The following is a 20,820-nucleotide window of genomic DNA, read 5'->3' on the forward strand; positions in this document are numbered from 1 at the left end:
CATGCTGCACTGTGTGTGTGTGTGTTTCCACACTCCTGTTTCAACTGTGTGTGCATGTGTGCACCTGTGCATCCATCAGAGGACAGATGTCCTGCACTGTCACTATCCACCTGATTGAGTCAGTCTCTACCTGAACCTGGAGCCAGCCTGGCAGCCCACAAGGCCAAAGCACTGGGGCTACAGGAAAGGGCTCACGGCCATACCTGGCTTTCTAATGTGTGTGCAGGCTCTCATGTTTGCACAGCAAATGCTGTTACCCAAGCCACTAAATCTGAGCCAATCACCCTGTTGGCTTTTATTTACAGTTCAGACATGGTACCCAAGGCCTCCACCAGTGACGACAACCTCACACCCACCTGAATGGTTGGCTGGGACCAGAGGCTTGGCAATGTCTTTTACCCCAACTCCTGCTTCTCCCAGAGTTTAATGAGCTCCACATCCTGCTGGCTCTTTCCCCAAACCCACCTCTTTATCTTCAGGCCCTTAGCCTCAAAGTTCCACATGGAAGGACTACACACTCCCACAGAGGAGGGAGGTGCACGTTTGTGATGTCTGGGGCCTCTGTTTCTAACCGTGACGTTATCATCCTTTCTGTGGGTCTTAGACCTCATGGGCACTGGCCAGACTTAGAATGCTCCAATCTGACCTCCACCAGCAATTCCAGAACAGCCACTACAGCTGCCTGCCCCTACCTCAGGACCTTTGCACAGGCAGCACCCCCTGCCAGGCAGGGCCATCATCCCCACATCCACAGGGCTCATCTTTCACTGGCCCCTGGCTTCTGCTCTAGGGAGGTTTTCTAGACTCCCTACTCCAAAGTGCCACCAAGCTCCCTTTCCAAACATAGCTTTCTTCAAAGTATGAGCCACTGCCTAAAAATGTACACCTGTCCTTGTTTTCTCATTGATGCATTTCCCTCCTTCAGAATATATGTGTCCCGCTCCCATAGTTCCCAGCACCAAGGGCAGGGCTTGCCCTGCACGGTAACTGTTTGATGAATGGGTGGAGGGTGGGTGGGTGAATTGGCGAATGAGTGGGAGAACAGGTGAATGAACAAACTGATGGATGGATGGATGGATGGATGGATGGATGGATGGATGGATGGGTCAGCCTTGGCTATGACACACAGGGGTGGAAGTTCATACATAAGTCCAGCTGGTGAATAGGTGAATGGAAAAATAGGTGGTGCATAAATGGGTGAGTGAATGGAAGGATGAATGGATGGATGATGGATGGATGGATGGATGGATGATAAATGAATGACGGATGGATGATGAATGGATGATTGATGGATGGATGATGGATAGATGGATGGATGGATGGATGGATGGATGGATGAAGGATGGATGAATGGATGGATGGATGGATGGATGATGGATGATGGATGGATGGATGATGCATGGATGCCATAAAGTGAGATTTTCAGCAGCAGATGTATAAAGGGAGTACATGACTTCTCTGAAGTATGGTTGAGGGGGAAGTTTTTATTGTAGATGTGAGGGAAAATTCAGCAAGCAGCATCTGGAAGAGTCCAGAGAAGGAAGAGAAAGTAGTAGCCTGAACATTGCCAGCAGAATGGACTGAGTCATGGGGGGGGGGGCGCAGACAAAGGAGAAGAAGAGAGAGCAAAAACGAGAGAGAGCCAAGAGATTGAACAAAGAGCCAAGAGGGCACTTGGCCAAAATGGTGGAGTTATGAGAAGCTGGGAAAGGGAAGCCCATAAGCTGGTGAAGCTTAGGGTAGAGAGTGGGGTGAGAAGAGCCTGCGAGGAGCCACAGATACTGAGTGAGCCTGGAGCCCAGCATGTGCTTTGGTATGCTAACAGGCACCACAGCAAACATTTGTCTGGACTTTCTTTTGGACCTGACAGGATGGATGGATGGATGATGGATGGGTGGATGGATGGGTGGGTGGATGGATGGGTGGATGGATGGGTGGATGGATGGGTGGGTGGGTGGATGGGTGGATGGATGGGTGGGTGGGTGGATGGATGGATGGGTGGGTGGATGGATGGGTGGATGGATGGGTGGGTGGGTGGATGGATGGGTGGGTAGATGGATGGGTGGGTGGATGGATGGGTGGGTGGGTGGATGGATGGGTGGGTGGGTGGATGGATGGGTGGGTGGATGGATGGGTGGGTGGATGGGTGGATGGGTGGATGGGTGGATGGATGGGTGGGTGGGTGGATGGGTGGGTGGATGGATGGGTGGGTGGATGGATGGATGGGTGGGTGGGTGGATGGATGGGTGGGTGGATGGATGGGTGGGTGGATGGGTGGATGGATGGGTGGGTGGGTGGGTGGGTGGATGGATGGATAGATGGGTGGATGGATGGGTGGTATATATACTATTTCTTCCCTTTTGCTGGCAAAGGAGAGTGATGAAGAAAATGGAGGAACTAAGTAGTGTTCTCATTACAAACGCTACACCTTTATCTCTGTTGTTTCCATCAGTCGCTCCTTTTCTTTTCCTTTCTGCCTTCCACATCCCATCCCACTCCATCCCCAGCTGACAATGGCCCACAGGCCCAGAGGCAACCTCCCCGAGGCACCTCCCTCTGGCATATTGTGCGTAGCCCATTGGTTCTCACACACAACTCCACCAGATACAGAATTTCCAAGGAAGGCAGAAGGAACCGAGGCTGGAAGCCACAGAAAAGACAGATGGGGAGGGTTAGGTGGACCCTAACCCAGCCTGAGGCTTCATACAACGGGACATAGGGAGCCAGAACAATGGGAAACCTCCTACTGACTCTTCAAAACCCAGCCTAAATATCCCTCTCTTACATAAATCCTGATTCTCCCAGGCACCCAGAGCACACAGGCCTGAGACATATTTTTTTCTGTCTCCTTAAGTTTAAGAGCCCTTTGGGGGCCAGAGTCAAGTTCCCAGCATTGCCTGGTACATATTAGGACTATTGTTGGAACATAGCCGGTCCTCTGGGGATTAACACCATGCACACTTGCCCTTCAGAAAATCAGCCTTAGCTATGATGCACAGAGGTGGAAGTTCATCCTTAACTCTGTTTTCCCAACAGCTGCGATTGCCACATCGTAGGGCACCCTGAGACCCGCCAGAGCTGGGGCCCAACGTATCCCATGGCTACTTCCTCCAGCCCTTGAAGCTACTGGAGTTCAAGCAAATGTAGGCAAATCCGTGATGGCCTGTAGCCAGCCAGAGGAGCGGTCCATGGAGGACAGTGGGTACTGTGTTTTATGTTCCCTTCAGGAAACTTGTGGTGGCTCCAGGGGCCACTACCTCACCCACTGACAACCCCAGGGGATAACCTAGAGACCCCAGCACGCCATTCTCAAAGTGACTTCCTTCTTCAACTACATGGGACCCCTCACATGAGGGAAGAGACCAGGCCCCAGCCCATCATTTCCAGGGACAACCTCCTGGGATTTGGAGGAACCAGCTGTAAGGGCCTCAAAGACTGAGGCAGGAAAAGGAAGGTGCCCCCTACCCCAGGGTTGTATCCTTCAAACCACAGGGCAAGGCCATATTCCCTTCAATACAGCTCATGTCCCTCAGCTTCCATGGAAAGGCCATGTACCCCTCTGACTTGAACCTGTATCTTCCTCTTCTAGGGCTATCAGACCTCCCCACCCCACTCCCCCCAAAAAAAACCAGCATCTGTGGGGAAGCAGGGAAGAGAGGACAAAGCCACCAGTCACCAACGCTCCAGCCACATTCAAATAAGGATTTGAATACATTTCCTAAGCTCACCAGGGCACATCTGAGCATGCCTCCCCTTGAAGGGTGGAGAATGCAGAAATGCCCGGCTCAGGGACACCAACGACCGTCTTGGGATACCAGGCCTGGGCCCTGCATTCACTGGGCCCTTCATGAGATGGGCAGAGCCAGGAAGCCACAGGGGATAACAGTGCAGCCCCCCACCCTCCATGACACACAGCCCAGAGCCCTGACAGGAAATGGGGGTGAAGGAAGATGTGAGGAGGAAGGAGGGGACCAGAAGAAGCGGAAAAGGAGGAGCCAGAGGTGGGGGAGAAGCGGCTGAAGGCCTCTCTCCTCAACGCCTGAATCTGGTGACTCCAACCTCATGCACCCTCTTGGCTATCCACAAGGCACATCGGTACCCCTAAGGCCCCTCTAGATGGGTCCTAACAGTTAACCTCGGGTTGGAGGGATTTCCCCCTAGTTTGCTGAGGCAGATGCAAGCCAACCTAGAGTCTGTAAACCCACGCAGAGCCCTGTTCTGCTCAGCACCTCCCTTTAGCCAGATCCAGTCCCTGAGAGGTGCTCCCCCAACCCAGCCCTGCCCTGGCATCACCCAGCAGGCTCACCTGGGACATCTGGGGCCGTAGGTTAACCTCCCGCAGGTTGATGGCTTGGGGCAGCAGGTTGTTAAGCAGTTGACACAAGAGGACACCATCGCGCAGTGCCTGCGCCAGCTCACACACCTGGGCTCCCTCCCAGGTCACACGGTGGCTGGGAGGCAGCACCCGACACTGGATTAACCAGTGGGTGCACTGTCGCCAGAGCTCCATGGTGGCTGCCTGCCTCCCCCTCGGGGAGGCCCCGTGCACCCTCGCGCCTCCACCACCGCTGCCGCTGCCTGCCCCAGTGGGGACAACTACAACACCACTTCCTCTTCTGTGACTGTAACTGTCGCCCTGGGGGTGGGGGGTGGGGAGGAGCTGTGGGGCGGAGGGGAGCACCTGCAGTTCCGCCCCCACGCCTTCCACGCACTGGTGTGACCTCCCTCGCCTTTCTCCACCCACACTGAGCGGACCTGGGCACCTGCAAAACCCAGCAGTCATTACCTCATAAGCTGTCGCCTCCTCTGGCTCCTCCAGGTCCCCTGAGTAAGGCCCTGGTCTCTCACAGTCTGTTCCTGCTACAGCCCCCAAAGGGCACCCTTGAGCACTGAGTGAAGTCTCAACCATCCCTCCTCTACCCCATAGCCCTTTATGGCTCCAACTTCCTTCTCCACAGAGTCAAGACCCAAGTCCTCCCTGCGCTCCACAAGGCCCTGCTCACCCTGCCCCCACCCCTCCCAGCCTCCTGGTCCCCTCATTCTGTCCCTCCCTGTGCTCAGGCCACACTGACCTCCATCCTGCCCCAGACCCTTTGTACTCATGCCTACCACCTCACATAAGTTAATGACTGACTACATTGCTTCCTACATGTTGCTTTTTGACTAGTGAGCGCTCAGCCACAGGGGAGACATCTGTATGGCCACCATCCCAAGGCTCAAGGGAGAAGGGGTGGAAAGCTTGTAAGAGCTGGGGGATGGGGAGGGGAGCTGCAAAATGCTGTCTCCCGGGCGTGGCATGAGGGCTCTGCTCATGAACTCAAGACGGGAAGATGAGCCGACATTCCCACGGGCAACAGTAATAACGAAGTGGGTTAAAACGAGCAAATAAGTGGGGAGAATGTGAAGGGGGTCCCTGGGGGAAGTAAGGGGGAATTGAGGGTGGGTATGACCAAGATAGAGTGCTAACGTGTAGGAAACTGTCAAAGAATATTAATATAAATGTATAGCAGAAAAGATACTCTGCTTTTACAGTTGTTTTTTCTTTTTCATTTTTATTACATTTATTTGCTCATTATATATGTATATATACATATATATACATATGTGTGTATGTGCAAAGACACATGTGGGGCACAGTATATGTGTGGAGGTCAGAGGACAGGGGGGAGGGAGTCTCTTCTTTCCATCCACCATGTTAGTCCCAGGGATTGAACTCAGATCTTCAGGCTTGGCAGCAATCACCTTAGTCCACTGAGCCCTCTCACCATCCATTTTTTTTTCTTTTTTCTTTTAATCTTGTGCTGTGAATACCATGTGTGTGTGCACGTTTGTGAGTGTTGGTGCACACACACTGTGGCCCACGTGTTGAGGTCACAGGACAACCTCGGTGCGGGTCCTCTCTTCCACACCGCTCAAGGCAGGGTCCTTCTCTCTCTTGCTCCTGGCTAGCTGGTCCCTGAGCTTCCAGGATTGTCTCTGCCTCCCATCTCATCCTAGGAGCACTGAGGATAACGAGCCCAGACTACCTCCTCCTGCTTTAAGTGCGTCGTGGGGATTTGAACTCAGGTCCTCTCATTTGCATAGCACACACTTGACTGAGCCGTCTCCTGGGCCTCCAAATGTCTTTTTTCTTTTCCTGAGGTATTCCCAAATTTCAAACCACAGCCCTTCTCCACCGTTCCCTGTCCTTTCCCTTTCTTTGAACTATGACACCCAATAAACCTGACAGTTATCATATAGCCCGCCTTCCCTGCTGTGAGTTCCCCTCCGAGCCAAAGCCACCATTGTCCTTCCCTGTCATCATTAATTCATTTTTTAACAAATATTTACTGCCTTCCTGACCATACTTATTATTTAGCTCCTACTATCAGGAGCTAAAACTACCTTGGCAGGGAAGCCTCTCTCCCATTTAGCTTGCCAGGTTCAAGGGGCTCCGCTCCCCTCCAGCTCCGCCTTTTTCCAGACTTCTGGCCACTAGAGGGCGCTAGACCGCTTCCCTGGACCAGCCTGAGTCTGATTTCCATAGCGGGGAGATGGGGAAGAGGTGGGCACAGCCTGGAAACACTCCCTTTTGCAACTCTGCAGGCGAGGACAGTTTCCGTCCCCTATTTTTGGCATCTGTGACTTCCTACGCGTCCTCTCCCTCTTCTGTAAACTGGGTAACAACTTACTTTCTCTGCACACGGTCAGGGTCGGAGATTAGAGGGGGCGGCCAGGCTGTGAAAAAACGAGGCAGGCTGGAGAGCACCCACTAGGGCGCTAAATTCAAATTCCATCCCCACCACTCCCAAGCTGAGGTATATTTGCACTAATGGCTTAGCTGCCCCACCCCGTGCCTCAGTTTCTCCACTGGGAGAATGGGGGTGGGTGATGTGAATAGTACCTATCTCATTCCTAGAGGGATGTGAGTGAAAATTAACCCGTTGAGGCAGGGCTAGCAAGCTGAATTGTCTTGGTATACAGTTGGTATTCAATAAATGCTGCTGCTATTATATAGAATACTTCAAAGAATCTCATATCCCAGGCTGGCCTTGAACTTCGCAATGTAGCTAAGGCTGACTGAACTGATCCTCCTGCCTCCACCTCCCGCGTGCTATAGTGAAAGGTGTGCGCCACTACACCTCGTTTATACAGCGCTGGCCTTGGAACGCAGTCTGCGCATGCTGGGCCAGCGCTCTTCCCACTGAACCCCTGCCACAGCCTGACTTACTAGTAAGCTTTGAGTAAACGTGGCCTTTTAACAAACGTAGTATTGCCTCTCTTGACGAAGATTTCCAACCCCCAACTTCCTCTACCTCGACTCCAGGCATCAGGGTTGGGACCCGAGAAACCATCAGAACCCTCGGTCCTCATTCGGGTCCCAAACTCCCGCCCGACTCTATCTTTGATGAAGGCTGTCGCCTTTTCCCACAGGTCTCTCGACTCCAAACCCAGGGTGGAGGACCGGCCTGGAGGAAGCTGATGTCACAGCCCAGGGCTGCCCTGAACTGACCTGGATCCCTGGGGATTTGGAGAGACACTCTCAACTCGGCCAGGTCCTAGAAAGACATGGCGTGCCGTAAAAGTCATTCCAGAGCTTGAAGCTGGGGCTCAGCAGGTAGAGCGCTCTCCAGCGTGCACGAAGCCAGGGGTTCAGTCCCTAGCACCGCATAAACCAGATATGGCAATGCACAGCTGTCATCCCAGCACTCGGGAGGTGAAGACGGGAGAATCAGGAGTCCAAGGCCGTTCTCGGATACACAGCTGAGTGCTATAAAAGAGAATGGGGGGGGGGGGGTGGCAAGGAAGGGGAGGAAGAATCTCAAACCAAAGTACTAAGTGGGGCGTGGCCGTGAGCAGAAGGGGTGCCTGTCTAAAGAGCAGGGCAACTTTGAGTTGTTAAGGACGAGGAGTCTTTAGAGAATAGAGAATAAGACACGCACGCGCGCGCGCACACACACACACACACACACACACACGGGGGGCGCGGCTAACCGAAAACACAGGTTCCAAGGGGGCGGGGTGAGCGCCTGGGAGGTTCCTTTGGAGGCGGGGCCTGCAGGGGAGGGGCAGGTGGGGCGGGGCCTGCAGGGGCAGGGCCAGGTGCCGGGGCGGGGCTCCAGCCAGGTGCAGCGCCTGCGAGGCTCTGGGCCTGGCTGGGACGTGCACACCGCGCTCCTCAGCTGCTGAGCCCTAGATTGAGTTCCTTCGGATACCCCAGAGTCTGGCCCAGGTGAGTGAGGGGGTGGTCTTTGGTAGATCCAGGGGTCCCTACTGATCGGGGTGGGGTCGTCAGCCCTCAGGGAGAACCGAGGATCCATCAAAGAGAGTCTGCGGGGGGCCGGAAGAAGTCTCCAAGTGAGTGGCTGCGCGTCATGCGTGTCCGGGTACCCGGGTGTGCCTTGGGTGGCCCTCGCGCAGCTCCCAGCGTGTTTCCTGCTCTCTGCGGAAACACTCTCGGCTTCCACTTTCGTGTGCGCCATCGCAAATCCGGATCTGCCCCTCCCTGGCTGGCTGGCTGGCTCCAAACCCTTCCTAAAGTCGCCTGTGGTCACTGGTTTAAAATGGGGTGCGCCCCCTACTGTGAGGTCTCCCTTCCTGGTATCCTTGCCTTTCTCTCTGGTCCCCCCTCGCTTGCATCAGCACCTTGGTCCTGTGAAAACATCAAAAAGCATCCCGTCTAACCATCTCACCCCCACCACACCACACCACACCACCCAGGCACCCCAAAGCTCTGCCTTGCTGCCTCAGCCCAAACCTGGGTCTCAGCTCCCAGGGCCTTTTGTACTTACAGAACCGCAGCCCCCTGGGCTGACGAGATGGCCCAGCTGATACAGGTGCTTATCCCTGAAGCCTCCTAGCCTGAGTTCCTTCCTGGAACTCTCGTGAAGACAGAAAGAGAGAACCGTGTCCACTGACTTGTCCTCTGACCTCCACCCTCGAATCTTGGCACTCCCGCACACAATAAAATTTAAATTAAAAAAGAATCCTGCCCCTCTATCCTTCCTTACCGACATCTTCCTGTTTCACTGCTTGCGCCCGGGACCCTTAGAAATTATCTTCTTCATTCATCTGTTGGTTGTTGGTTATAGCTGAGGATGGAGTCATTGGGGGTCCAGGGTCTAGGACAGGTTGGTACACAGTAGTAGGTCTTAAATCACTCTATCAGCCAGGGTCGAAGGTGAGACCCCGGAACCCCAACTCCACCTGCGTCTGTGAGGTGTCTACTGGTGACTGCACCCCTGAACATGTGTGCAGCTGTACACAGACGCACGAGACCCACAGACTTTACTCAAGTTCTCCTGGCCCCTTCTCTGGTTCCCCTTCCCTGCCCAAATGAATTATCCTCCAAAAGACCCAGAGGACAGCTTCCTTGACCTGAGGGCTGACTTGTGCCCTCCTTGAGCTCCCCAAACTTGAACCAGAGCTTGGTCCTGCCTCGCCCGCATTCCCGCCGAAGGTTGCTGGAGAAACAGGAATTTGTGAGTCCTAAAGTTCACAACCATAGCCGCGGCCCCACCCGGGAGACAAACAGGAAGTGTGCACGTTCCTGAGCACACCTGACTTCAGGTGTGCAGTGTCTGCGGCAGCTCCCTCCCGGCCCCGGGGGCCCCGGGTCTCAGCTGACAAAGTAGCTGAGGACGCCCCGCCCTCTTTCCAGGAAGCAGTGACTCAGGAGGCAGGAATCTTGCTGCATACCTCTCTCTCCACAGCCTCAGCCACTTTTAGACTACCAGATTCTGAAGATAGGTAGACAGACAGACAGACACATAGATACAAAGATCAATCGTTGGATGGACGGATAGATAGATAGATAGATAGATAGATAGATAGATAGATAGATAGATAGATAGATAGAAAGGAAAGGTAGCCAGCCCTCCTTCTCACCCAAGGTGATTTTCCTAACAGATATTTGAGACACAAGCTGGGATCTGTGGAATAATGTCTGGGATCTAAAATCTCAGATCTAAAACTAACAAAAAAGCTGAGTTTCCAAATACAAGGAGAAACTCAAAATGTAAAATTGCCGTTTGCAGATCAGTCTCTAAGACTGACTTTTAAACCATGGTGAAGGCGGGAACTGGGCAGGAGAGTGGGGCTGCTGATCAGTAGTGGAGCATTCAATTAGCATACACGAAACCCTAGGTCCCATCCACAGCACAGCACCAAATAAACCCAGTCTAGGCGTTCAGGCCTATCACCGCAACACTAGGCAGCTGAAGACAAAAGGATCAGGAGTTCAAAGTCATCCTGGGCTGTATAGTGAGTTCCAGGCCAGCCTGGGCTACATGTGACAATCAAAACAAACATTGTGTTCTGTTGGAGAGTAATATATATGTGACATATTGCACCTTGGCCAGGAGCAAGTGTTCAGTTATCAGTGTGAGATGACTCTAACTTTATTATTTGATTTTATTTTTACTGTTTGGAAATGTTTTTCAGATTAGATCTCACTCTGTAGCCCAGGCTAGCCTTGGCTCCTGACCCTCCTATCTCAGCCTCCAAAGTGCTGAGTTTATAGACATATGTAGCTGTACCCAAATTAAATAATGGTAACTGAAGTAAACAAGCTACTTATGACCAATTTTATGTATATATTTGTTATTTCTACATATACATTGTTTTTCCTTTCTGTATGGTGTCAGCCCACAGTGGGTGGTACCACCCCTACACAGGTGGACCTGGGCTATACAAAAAAAGAAGCCAACAAAAAGTCAGTGAGCAAGCCAGTAACCAGTGTTCCTATGTGGTTTCTGCTTCAGTTACTCTATATATAAATTGTATGTGTATGAGAGAAAGAGAAAGTGTGTGTGTGTGTGTGTGTGTGTGTGTGTGTGTCTATGTGTGTCTGTGTCTGTATGTGTGTCTGTCTGTGTGTGTCTGTCTGTGTGTGTCTGAATGTGTGCTACATGGGGGGTGTGGATGTGTGTGTCTCTGTGTCTGTGTTTGTGTGTCTGTGTAACTAAGTGTATGCCACATACGGGTGGGAATGTGGATGTGTGTGAATGTCCGAAGAAGTTGTGGAATCCCCTGGGGCTGAGGTTACAAGCTGTTGTGGGTTGCAATGTGGATGCTGGGATCTGAGCTCAGGTCCTCTGCAAAAACACTCTGCACTCTTGACTGCTGGGCCCTCTCTCTCACCCTCTGCCTGAGTTCCTGCCTTGACTTCCCTCGGGGATGGAGTGTGACCCAGAAGTGTAGCCCAAGTAAATCTTCTCCACCCCCAAGTTGCTTGTGATCAGTGTTTCCTCACAGCAACAGAACAGCAAACTAGGGCAAATGTAGATCATTTTGTTTTATGTAATATATATTTACTTATAAGTAAGTGTATTTATTTTTATACAAAAATTTCTCATCTGAGCTGGAAGCTGTAGCTAAGTAGTAGAATTCATGCTTCTCTTGAGCAGGACCCTGGGTCAACCCCCAGTGTGAAATGAGGCCTACACTGTTAATACTGAGATATTTAAGGCTGGGAGGTAGCTCAGTTTCTGTACCTGCTAGGCACCTGTCCCCAGCACCACACATGTACACACACACACACACACACACACACACACATACACACACACACACACACATACACACTAGCTGTGCATACTGGCACACACCTTTAATCCCAACACTCAGGAGACAGAAGCAGGCAGATCTCTGTAATTTCTAGGCTAGTCTGGAATGCATAGCCAGTTCCAGGCCAGCCAAGACTGCACAGTGTGACCCTGTTCCAATATATATATATATACATGCATGAAAATATGGCTGTGAATTGCTTGTTTAATTTATCATATGTGCTCATATTGTATGTATGTATGATGTATGTATATATGTATGTATCTCATCTATAGTGGCATTTGAGCTATGATACAATGCAGACTCTTCACAAGAGCCCAGTGTAGAATTGGCCTAGATGTCCATCAACACACGGATGGGAAAGATATGTGGCCCAGCACTCAAGAAGTGGAGGCAGGAGTTTAAGTCCAGCTGGGCTATATGATCTCCAAAGGGGGAAAAAAACTGGAGAGGAATAAAAGGGGAATGTGATATACGTGTGTGTGTGTGTGTGTGTGTGTGTGTGTGTGTGTGTGTTATGCAGTTATAAAGAAAAAAATATGTCATTTGCAGGAAAATTGATGGAACTGGAGATTGTCCTCTTCATTAAAATAAACCAGACGCAGAAAAACAAATACTACGTTTTCTCTCACATGTAAAATACATATAATCAAGTACTTATATGTACACACAGGCACATATATGACATGAAATTAAAAGGCAAACTCTTTAGAAGTGAAACAGAACCAGCACCGTGGGGGTGTGCAGGCAGGAGAGGGTGACGAGGAGCTGGAGATCGGATTCCTCGGGAAAGAGTGCTTGCATAAGTGTCCCCTGCCCCAAGTAAAGTGCTGACTGTGGCCACACACCGCAGTAAGTCCAGCTTCGGATGGGCAGAGGCAGGCAGGTCTGGGGAGCCTGGGAGCCTAGCCAAAATGGCAATCTTCCAGTTCACTGAGGAACCCCGCCTCAAGGAATATGGGAAAGAGCAATAGACACCCAACATCCTCTGGCCTCAACACATGCCTGAGGGTGCAAACGCCTGCACACACACACATGTGCACACACCAAATGTGTGTAAATATTTGAACAATAGAGGGGTGATGGGGTGAGGATGGGCAGACTATATTATAAATAGGTACAAAGATGTCATGGTGAAACTCACTGTTCCGTGTGCTGAGTATCTGCTTGTTCTGGCTTTATTCCTGTTGTTCCCTGTTGCTGGGATAAGACACTGACCAAAAGCAGCTTAGGATCGGCCAGGGCTTTACTATGGCTTCCAGGTCACAGTCCATCCCTGAAGGAAGTCAGGGCAGGCACCCAAGCAGGAGCTTGTGGCAAAAAAAGATGGAGGAACACTGTTTGCTGGCTCGCACACAGACCCATGTTAGCTAGAGTCCTCATAGAGCCCAGCGCCACCTTCCCAGGGGATGAAGTGTGCCACCCTCAGGGGGCTGCGCCCCTCCACACAATTAACAATGAAGACAATCCCCGACGCGTAAATCTGATCATGATGTGTAAAGTTGACAGTTAAAACCAACTAGAGCAAAGCTAAAATGAATGAATGAATGAATGGGACTGCCACTTTCTTTTTTTTTTTTTTTAAAGATTTTATTATTTATTTATATATATGAGTGCTTTATCGGCATGTACAACTTTATACCAGAAGAGGGCATCAGAGCCCACTAGAGATGGTTGTGAGCCACCATATGGTTGCTGGGAGTTGAACTCAGGACCTACTGAAGAGCAGGCAGTGCTCTTAACCACTAAGCCATCTCTCCAGCCCACTAGGGACTGCCACTTTCAAAACTTAAGATAAGGATGAAAAGATAAGACCCAGCCCCTCAGTGTGCAGGACTTATTGCTCCCATCTTGCAGATGTGAAAGACTGAGGCAGGGTGAATGTGCAGAGCTCAGCCCTGATGCCCTCCACCAAGAACTCCACGCAGGTGCCACAGGATAAAGACGACCTTGCCTGCCAGCCCTGGTACCACGGTCAGCTGTCTCGACAGGTATGGGCCCTGCAGGCTAGTGTGGGAAATCCTGGGCCTGTTGGGGGCAGGTGGGCTGGAGGACTGGACACTCTTGAAGGCTGGCTAAGTGGGAGCTGTCAGATGAACTGAAATCATCCCCGTTTCCTGGGATACCGCTGAGGATGGTAATGGAGACTGAGCAGACCCTCTGCGCCCTCTCTTACCCCTGTCTGTGTCCCACTCTTCCCCGTCTCTCCCCTGGCACTTCCTTTGAAGAGGGGCCACCTTGCCTCCATCTCCCTAGTATCACACAATCAAGAGACCTGCGACCCTGAAACATACAATAAAATCATGGCAAACAGAAAGCTAAGTGGTTGCCCAGGAATCAGACATGCCGAGTCCAGATCCTAGCCCCACGATTTACATTCTATGGGACTATGGACAATGTATTTGAATCCTCTGAGGCTCAGTTTCCCAATCTATAGAGTGGGAAATCAAAAAATTCCTCTCAAGTTTGGTGTGGTGGCGCACACCTGTAAACCCAGCACTCAGGAGGCAGAGGCAGGCAGATCTCTAGGTTAAAAGCCAGCCTGGGCTTACAGAGTGAGTTCCAGACCAGCCAGGGCTGCATAGAGAGGCCTCGTCAAAACAAGAAATAAAATACTCCTTAGAGCCTGGTAACATAAACACCTACAACCTCAACACTCCGGAAGCTCTGCAGTTCAAGGTCACCCTGGGTTACATAGAGTTTATCTCAAAAAAGTCAGTAATTCTGGGTTCCTGACCCAGCAGTAGAACACTGACCTGGAATCCCTCAGTTTGGGTCTGTGGGCGTGGTCAGGGGGTAGACACCCCCACAACCCCTCACACACACACCCTGCTTAGAATCTCCCAATGAGGGACTGGGGGCGTGGTCATGGTGAAGCCCCACCTAGAATGCCCCAGTGAGGGGCTGGGGGAGTGGTCATGGTGAAGCCCCACCTAGAATGCCCCAGTGAGGGGCTGGGGCGTGGTCAGGGTGGAGCCCCACCCAGAACCCTCCAGTGAGGTCTGGGGGCGTGGTCAGGGTGGAGCCCCGCCTAGAATCCCCCAGTGAGGGGCTGGGGGCGTGGTCAGGTGGAGCCCCACCCAGAATCCCCAGTGAGGGGCTGGGGGCGTGGTCATGGTGGAGCCCCGCCTAGAATCCCCCAGTGATGGGCTGGGGGCGTGGTCAGGGCGGAGCCCCGCCTAGAATCCCCCAGTGAGGGTCTGGGGGCGTGGTCAGGGTGGAGCCCCGCCTAGAATCCCCCAGTGAGGGGCTGGGGGCGTGGTCAGGGTGGAGCCCCGCCCAGAATCCCCCAGTGAGGGGCTGGGGGCGTGGTCAGGGTGGAGCCCCGCCTAGAATCCCCAGGGAGGGGCTGGGGGCGTGGTCAGGGTGGAGCCCCTACTCCACCGTGGCTTTTGCCGGCTGCGGGAGGGGAGGGTTCTGGAAGCATGCCACCTATTCTGCATCCTCAGGAAGCTGAAGCCCTTCTGCTACAAGATGGCGACTTCCTCGTTCGTGCCTCGGAGTCCCGAGGGGGCCACCCCGTGATCTCCTGCCGTTGGCGAGGCCAGACCCTACATTTTGAGGTGTTCCGAGTGGCACTGCGGCCGAGGCCCGGTCGCCCGCAGGCCCTCTTTCAGCTAGAAGATGAGAGGTTCGCCAGCATGTCTGCCCTGGTCCACAGTTACACGACCCACAGGCGACCGCTGTCCCAAGCCACGGGAGCTGTGGCCTGCACGCCTGTGAGTCAGAGGCTGCTGACGCGTAGCTTCAGTGAGGATGTGCTCACAGACAGCCGAGATGCCACCAGGCCTCTCAGGTACTCAGTGCTGAGGCTGCGGCTACCTGATTATTTCAGGCGGGGAGGGTCTGGTGCAGCCCAGGCTGGGCTCGAACTCGATGACCCTGAACTGCTGATCCTCCTGCCTCTGCCTCTGCCAGCCTAGTGGCAGGATTAGGAGCTAAGAAATGCCATCACCGAAGTGGCCGGCAGGTTGATGGGACTGGTTGGTGGCATTTTCTCCGCTCTGGCTAGACCCACAGCCCTTTGCACTTCCGTCTCCTAGGCCTAGGAAGTGGAGTTCCAGCCAGCCTGCCGACTTGGACCATTCAGGAAGGGGCAAGGATGGCGCCAGGGCAGGTGAGGGGCCCCCAGGGCCACGGTGTCTGGGAGATTGGTTCCTCCATTCTCCCGAGTGTGCCCAGGCCCTTGATCCACCTCAGGGGACCTTGGTTTCTTGTTATGGTCAGTTGAGAGCCTCTTGATACTGACACAGGGTCATAAGTGTGTTCTCGTGTGTGTGTGTGTGTGCGTGTGCGTGTGCGTGTGCGTGTGCGTGTGCATCAGGCCTGGGTCTAGGTCATAAGTGAGTATTACCATGTTTATGCATCAAGCCTGGGTCATAAGTGTGTATTCATGTGTGTGTATCAGCCCAGCTATGTGAGAGGCCAAGACGGAAGGATCTCCAGTTCAAGACAACCCACACTATCCTACACTGTTCCACACTGTCCCACACTGTCCCACACTATCCTACACTGTCCTACACTGTCCCACACTGTCCCACACTGTCCCACACTGTCCCACACTGTCCCACACTATCCCACACTGTCCTACACTGTCCCACACTGTCCCACACTGTCCCACACTATCCCACACTATCCTACACTGTCCCACACTGTCCCACACTGTCCTACACTGTCCCACACTGTCCTACACTATCCTACACTGTCCCACGCTGCCCCACGCTGTCCCACACTGTCCTACACTGTCCCACACTGTCCCACACTGTCCCACACTGTCCCACACTGTCCTACACTATCCCACACTATCCTACACTGTCCCACGCTGCCCCACGCTGTCCCACGCTGTCCTACACTGTCCCACACTGTCCTACACTGTCCTACACTATCCCACACTATCCTACACTGTCCTACACTGTCCCACACTGTCCTACACTGTCCTACACTATCCCACACTGTCCTACACTGTCCTACACTGTCCCACACTGTCCCACACTATCCTACACTGTCCTACACTGTCCCACACTGTCCTACACTGTCCTACACTATCCCACACTGTCCTACACTGTCCCACACTATCCCACACTGTCCTACACTATCCCACACTGTCCTACACTGTCCCACACTGTCCCACACTATCCTACACTGTCCTACACTATCCCACACTATCCTACACTATCCTACACTGTCCCACGCTGTCCTACACTGTCCCACACTGTCCTACACTGTCCTACACTATCCCACACTATCCTACACTGTCCTACACTGTCCTACACTATCCCACACTATCCTACACTATCCTACATTGTCCCACACTGTCCTACACTGTCCTACACTGTCCTACACTGTCCCACACTGTCCCACACTGTCCCACACTGTCCTACACTGTCCCACACTGTCCTACACTATCCTACACTGTCCCACACTGTCCCACACTGTCCTACACTGTCCCACACTGTCCCACACTGTCCCACACTGTCCTACACTGTCCTACACTAACCTATACTGTCCTACAGTAACCGACACTAACCTACCCTACCCACTGGGACCGTCTCTCAAAAGGAGGTGGGAGGGCAGGGGAGATGGCATGGTGGGTACAGTGCTTGCCACACAAGCACGAGGACCTGGGTTCGGATCCCCAGAACCCATGTTTTAAAAAGTCAAACATGGTGATGTGTATTGGGTATCTATGCTGGGCAAGTGGAGACAAGAGAATCCCTGGGACTTACTGGGCCACCAGCCTGACATAGTCAGGAATCCTAGGACAGTGACACAAACTCTTATCAAATAAAATAAAGTCAATGATGCCTGAGGGGCAACACCTAAAGTCATCCTCTGACATTCATATGCATGTGCATGCCTAACCACACACACAAGAACACACACACACACACACACACACACACACACAAACATACACACACACTCAAATTTAAAATGTAGTATACAGAATTCAGAACATTCCCCAAGCGATGAAGATTTGTTTTCAAGATGGCGAAGGTTGAGAGAGACTTGAGTCTCACTTCCACCCCACTCTGCCAAGCTGTCTAAGCACACCCACATCCCTCCTTGTCTCAGGAGCGCCCCCTACTCTTGGATCTGCCCTGCACCGGACAGGCAGTGAACCCACACTGCTGAAGGCCTTGCCTCACCTGGGAACTATGGCAGACAGTCTCCGAGCCTCTGATGGACAGCTCCATGCGAAGGCTCCCTGCAAGCCGCTCCGGACACCCTCCTTGGCCTCTGGACACACCCCAACATACTGCGAACTCCTCCCCCGAGTACCCAGTGCTCAGAAAACGACTCCCAGACCAAGCTGTCCAGAGCCAGAGGCTTGTTGGTGGGAAGCCGAGGAGGAAGAAGAAGAAGGGGACAGATGCTTTGTAAGGCCACACGCTGAGGTCTCATTTTGCACCCCTGACCACCCCTCTTGCCTGCTGGGACCCCAAAATCGGCCCTTGGACCCTACAGTGTTGCGCACTCTCCGAAGCTTGTTTGTGGCACACCATCCTGGGAGTACTGCTCTACACCTGCTGTTGGTCGATTGCCAGGTGGGTCACCTGCTAGGGTCCTCCATCGGCAAAGGGATAATCTGTGGCTTTTCCTGGGGTGTCCTGAAATGTCTGCTCGCCATAGATAGGGCACCGGTGGCAGAAGAAGGAGATGATTCAATCTGAGTCTAGTTTAGTGATTTGGAGAGTTTATGGGGTTACTTCCTGGAGTACATACAGGTGAGAGGTCACTCACAGGAGCACGGTGACTCAAGGGCTGCATCACCTAAAAAGCCCAATGCTAGCATGGGTAACTACTCACAAACGCCGCATCCCTAGCGCCCCCTGCAGGCTGCTCCAGAAATTGTTACCCCTTGTGAATCTTGTGAACCTTGTAAGCTTCAGAGACTGCTGAGACTTCCAAGTTTCCTTTATTTCCCTGGCCTTGTCAGTTCCCCACCCATCCTAGGAGCTAGCTTCCCTGCTCCGTCCAGGAAGGCGTGTTTCCATTAGGAGGAAATGACTTCACCAGAGGAACAGAAGGCAGGTTCCAAGGGCTCATCAGCATGCTTAGTCTGTTTCACCTTGCTTTGTGTTCTCTTGTCAAGGCTGTAGGCCTGCTGGGGGTGACCAAGAGTCAGAGGAGTGCCATGGGTGTCGCCTCTGGTCTAGAACTACTCACACTTCCTCATGGTCATCTCCTGAGGTTGGAGGTGCTGGAGAGGTGAGGTGTGGGGTGTGACTTCCTAACCCAGTTTCTGCCTACATTCCCCATGGTGGAGGGGGCTGGGCAACCCACTTCCTACCCCCTCTCCCATCACAAACTCTCCCACTGTCCCCAGACCCTTGCATTCCGCCTCTGCAGGATTGAGACCCTGGCGCTGGCCGGGGCCGTGGCTGTGCTGGGTTGCTCGGGGCCCCTGGAGGAGCGCACAGCGGCTCTGAAAGGCCTGGTGGAGCTGGCATTGGCGCTGAGGCCAGGAGCCACAGGGGACCTGCTGGGACTGGCTGGGGTCATGGGCGCCCTGCTCATGCCCCAGGTGTGTTGGGAACAGGGGTGGGGAGGAAGCCTGGCTGCCGGTGACAGGAAAGAGGGGGACTAGTTGGGGCTCCAACTAGTTGGGGCTCCTGGACACAGAGACTAGTCTCGTCTCTGTGTCCAGGTATCCAGGTTGGAGAGCACTTGGCGTCATCTCCGACAGAACCACACGGAGACTGCGCTGGTCTTTGAACAAGAGCTAAAGCCTCTGATGCGGGCTTTGGATGAAAGTAGAGGTGAGAGAGGGCCTGGGCTGTGCCTTGCCTGCCTCGGGCTCTCCTCAGCCCCAGGCTCCTGCGCGGCTCCAGGCCCCCCTCTCTAACCTAAATTTCCCCTCTGCCGGTTTTCGGCTCCCCGCTCTAGGCTGCCTCCTGCGCCTTAAGCTCTTCCCCTGCCCCGGCCTCCTTCCCAGCTCCAGGATCCTCCCCTGCCGTATGCCTGCTCCATCCTAGGCTTCTCCCTGCTCTAAGCCTAGACTTCTCCCTTGCCTTGTGGTGGGCACCATCCTAGACCACTTCCTGAATCCTAAGCACCTTCCCTACCCTAGGCCCTGGCCTGTCCCTCCACCCTCACCCCCACCCCCGCCTTTGACCACGCCCTTGTTACCACCTTGGCTCTGCTGGAAGCCCCATCCCACCGTCCCCAGCCCAGATCCTACCCTTCCCACAGGACCCTGCAACCCAGGAGAGGTGGCCCTCCCGCACGTGGGACCAGCAGTGCGCCTGCTGGAGGGCGAGGAGACCTCTGGGCCGCTGGACGAGTCCTGTGACCGGCTGCTGGGCACCCTGCTTGGGGCGCGACAAGTGGCCCGCGATGCACCTCAGTTCCGCCGGGCGGCGGCCCAGCGCCTGCAAGGTGAGCAAAGGCCCCTTGGAGGCCACTAGTCCAAGCTTTTCAGTCTCACCCAACTGGGACGCCACACCCCCGGAGGAGGGTCTAGCCCTAATCGTGAGTGGCAAATATTGCTCCCCACAATAAAAGGGACCTCTGAGCCCAGGGGAGCTACACCCAGTGTCCCACCCCAACCTCTGGCCTGTGAAGATCTGGCCCCATTGGGGTCCCCTCCAACACGACTTTCCCCAGTCAAGAGTCACACTTCCCTCCCACCTGGGCCCAGCTCAACCTCTAAGACCCTTATCCTAGGGAATTTCTAAGACCTTAGGTGTCCCCACCCTCCAAAGGGGCAGGCTCAGCCCAAGGTTTGCAGAGCTGGATGGCCATGACCTTCAACCCCACCTCCAGGCATAGCCTCTAAGGCAGGGCTCCCTGAATGGTGCACCTAGACTGGCCACCCTCATGCCCTGCCCTCACCCCTGCAGAGATCAAGGGGCCCCCTACCTCTGCTAACCCAGGCACTCCCCACTGGCTCCAATGGATCAAAGTTCCTAGCACTAAAAGACAGGTATGGGAGAGGCCTGAGCCACACTCCACACCCCATAGGCACCTGACTCTGCCTATAGGATTCAGGCCCAACCCAGAACTATGGGAGGCACTGACCACCAGCTTCCTGCGCCGCTTACTCTGGGGGAGCAAGGGGGCCCAGGCCGCCAGAGCCCACCGCCTGGAGAAGTTCCAGCACGTCCTCAACATCCTGTCCCAGCAACTAGAGCCTCAGGGCTGAGAGCCCGGCCCCATTTTATACTTGAGAGACCCCAAAGAGGCTATTCAAGAGGCTATGAAATGAAGTGGCCCACACCCGTAACTCCAGCACTTGGAAATGGAGATGGAAGGCTCAGGAGTTGAAGG

General features: G+C 53.6%; 2 protein-coding genes across 2 annotated transcripts in view; one reads left to right on the forward strand and one right to left on the reverse strand.

Moving 5' to 3' along the window:
* Positions 1-4,573, reverse strand: part of Vav1 (vav guanine nucleotide exchange factor 1) — a 51,617-nt gene extending 47,044 nt beyond the window's left edge. Inside the window, exon 1 of the mRNA XM_059251773.1 lies at positions 4,307-4,573. Coding sequence (XP_059107756.1) covers positions 4,307-4,510 — 204 coding nt within the window. The 5' untranslated portion in view covers positions 4,511-4,573. The remainder of the gene's footprint in view (positions 1-4,306) is intronic.
* A 3,528-nt stretch (positions 4,574-8,101) lies between these two features.
* Positions 8,102-20,731, forward strand: Sh2d3a (SH2 domain containing 3A). Its single transcript, XM_059251935.1, has 10 exons — positions 8,102-8,212; positions 13,405-13,538; positions 14,997-15,343; positions 15,591-15,664; positions 17,623-18,095; positions 18,644-18,759; positions 18,901-19,075; positions 19,199-19,310; positions 19,744-19,929; positions 20,535-20,731. The coding sequence occupies exons 2-10, from the start codon at positions 13,449-13,451 to the stop codon at positions 20,693-20,695; spliced, it is 1,734 nt and encodes a 577-aa protein (XP_059107918.1). The 5' UTR covers positions 8,102-8,212; positions 13,405-13,448; the 3' UTR covers positions 20,696-20,731.
* The last annotated feature ends 89 nt before the right edge of the window (positions 20,732-20,820 follow it).

Source organism: Peromyscus eremicus, unplaced genomic scaffold (genome assembly GCF_949786415.1).
Source record: "Peromyscus eremicus unplaced genomic scaffold, PerEre_H2_v1 PerEre#2#chr22_unloc_1, whole genome shotgun sequence".
NCBI classification, from domain to species: Eukaryota; Metazoa; Chordata; class Mammalia; order Rodentia; family Cricetidae; genus Peromyscus; species Peromyscus eremicus.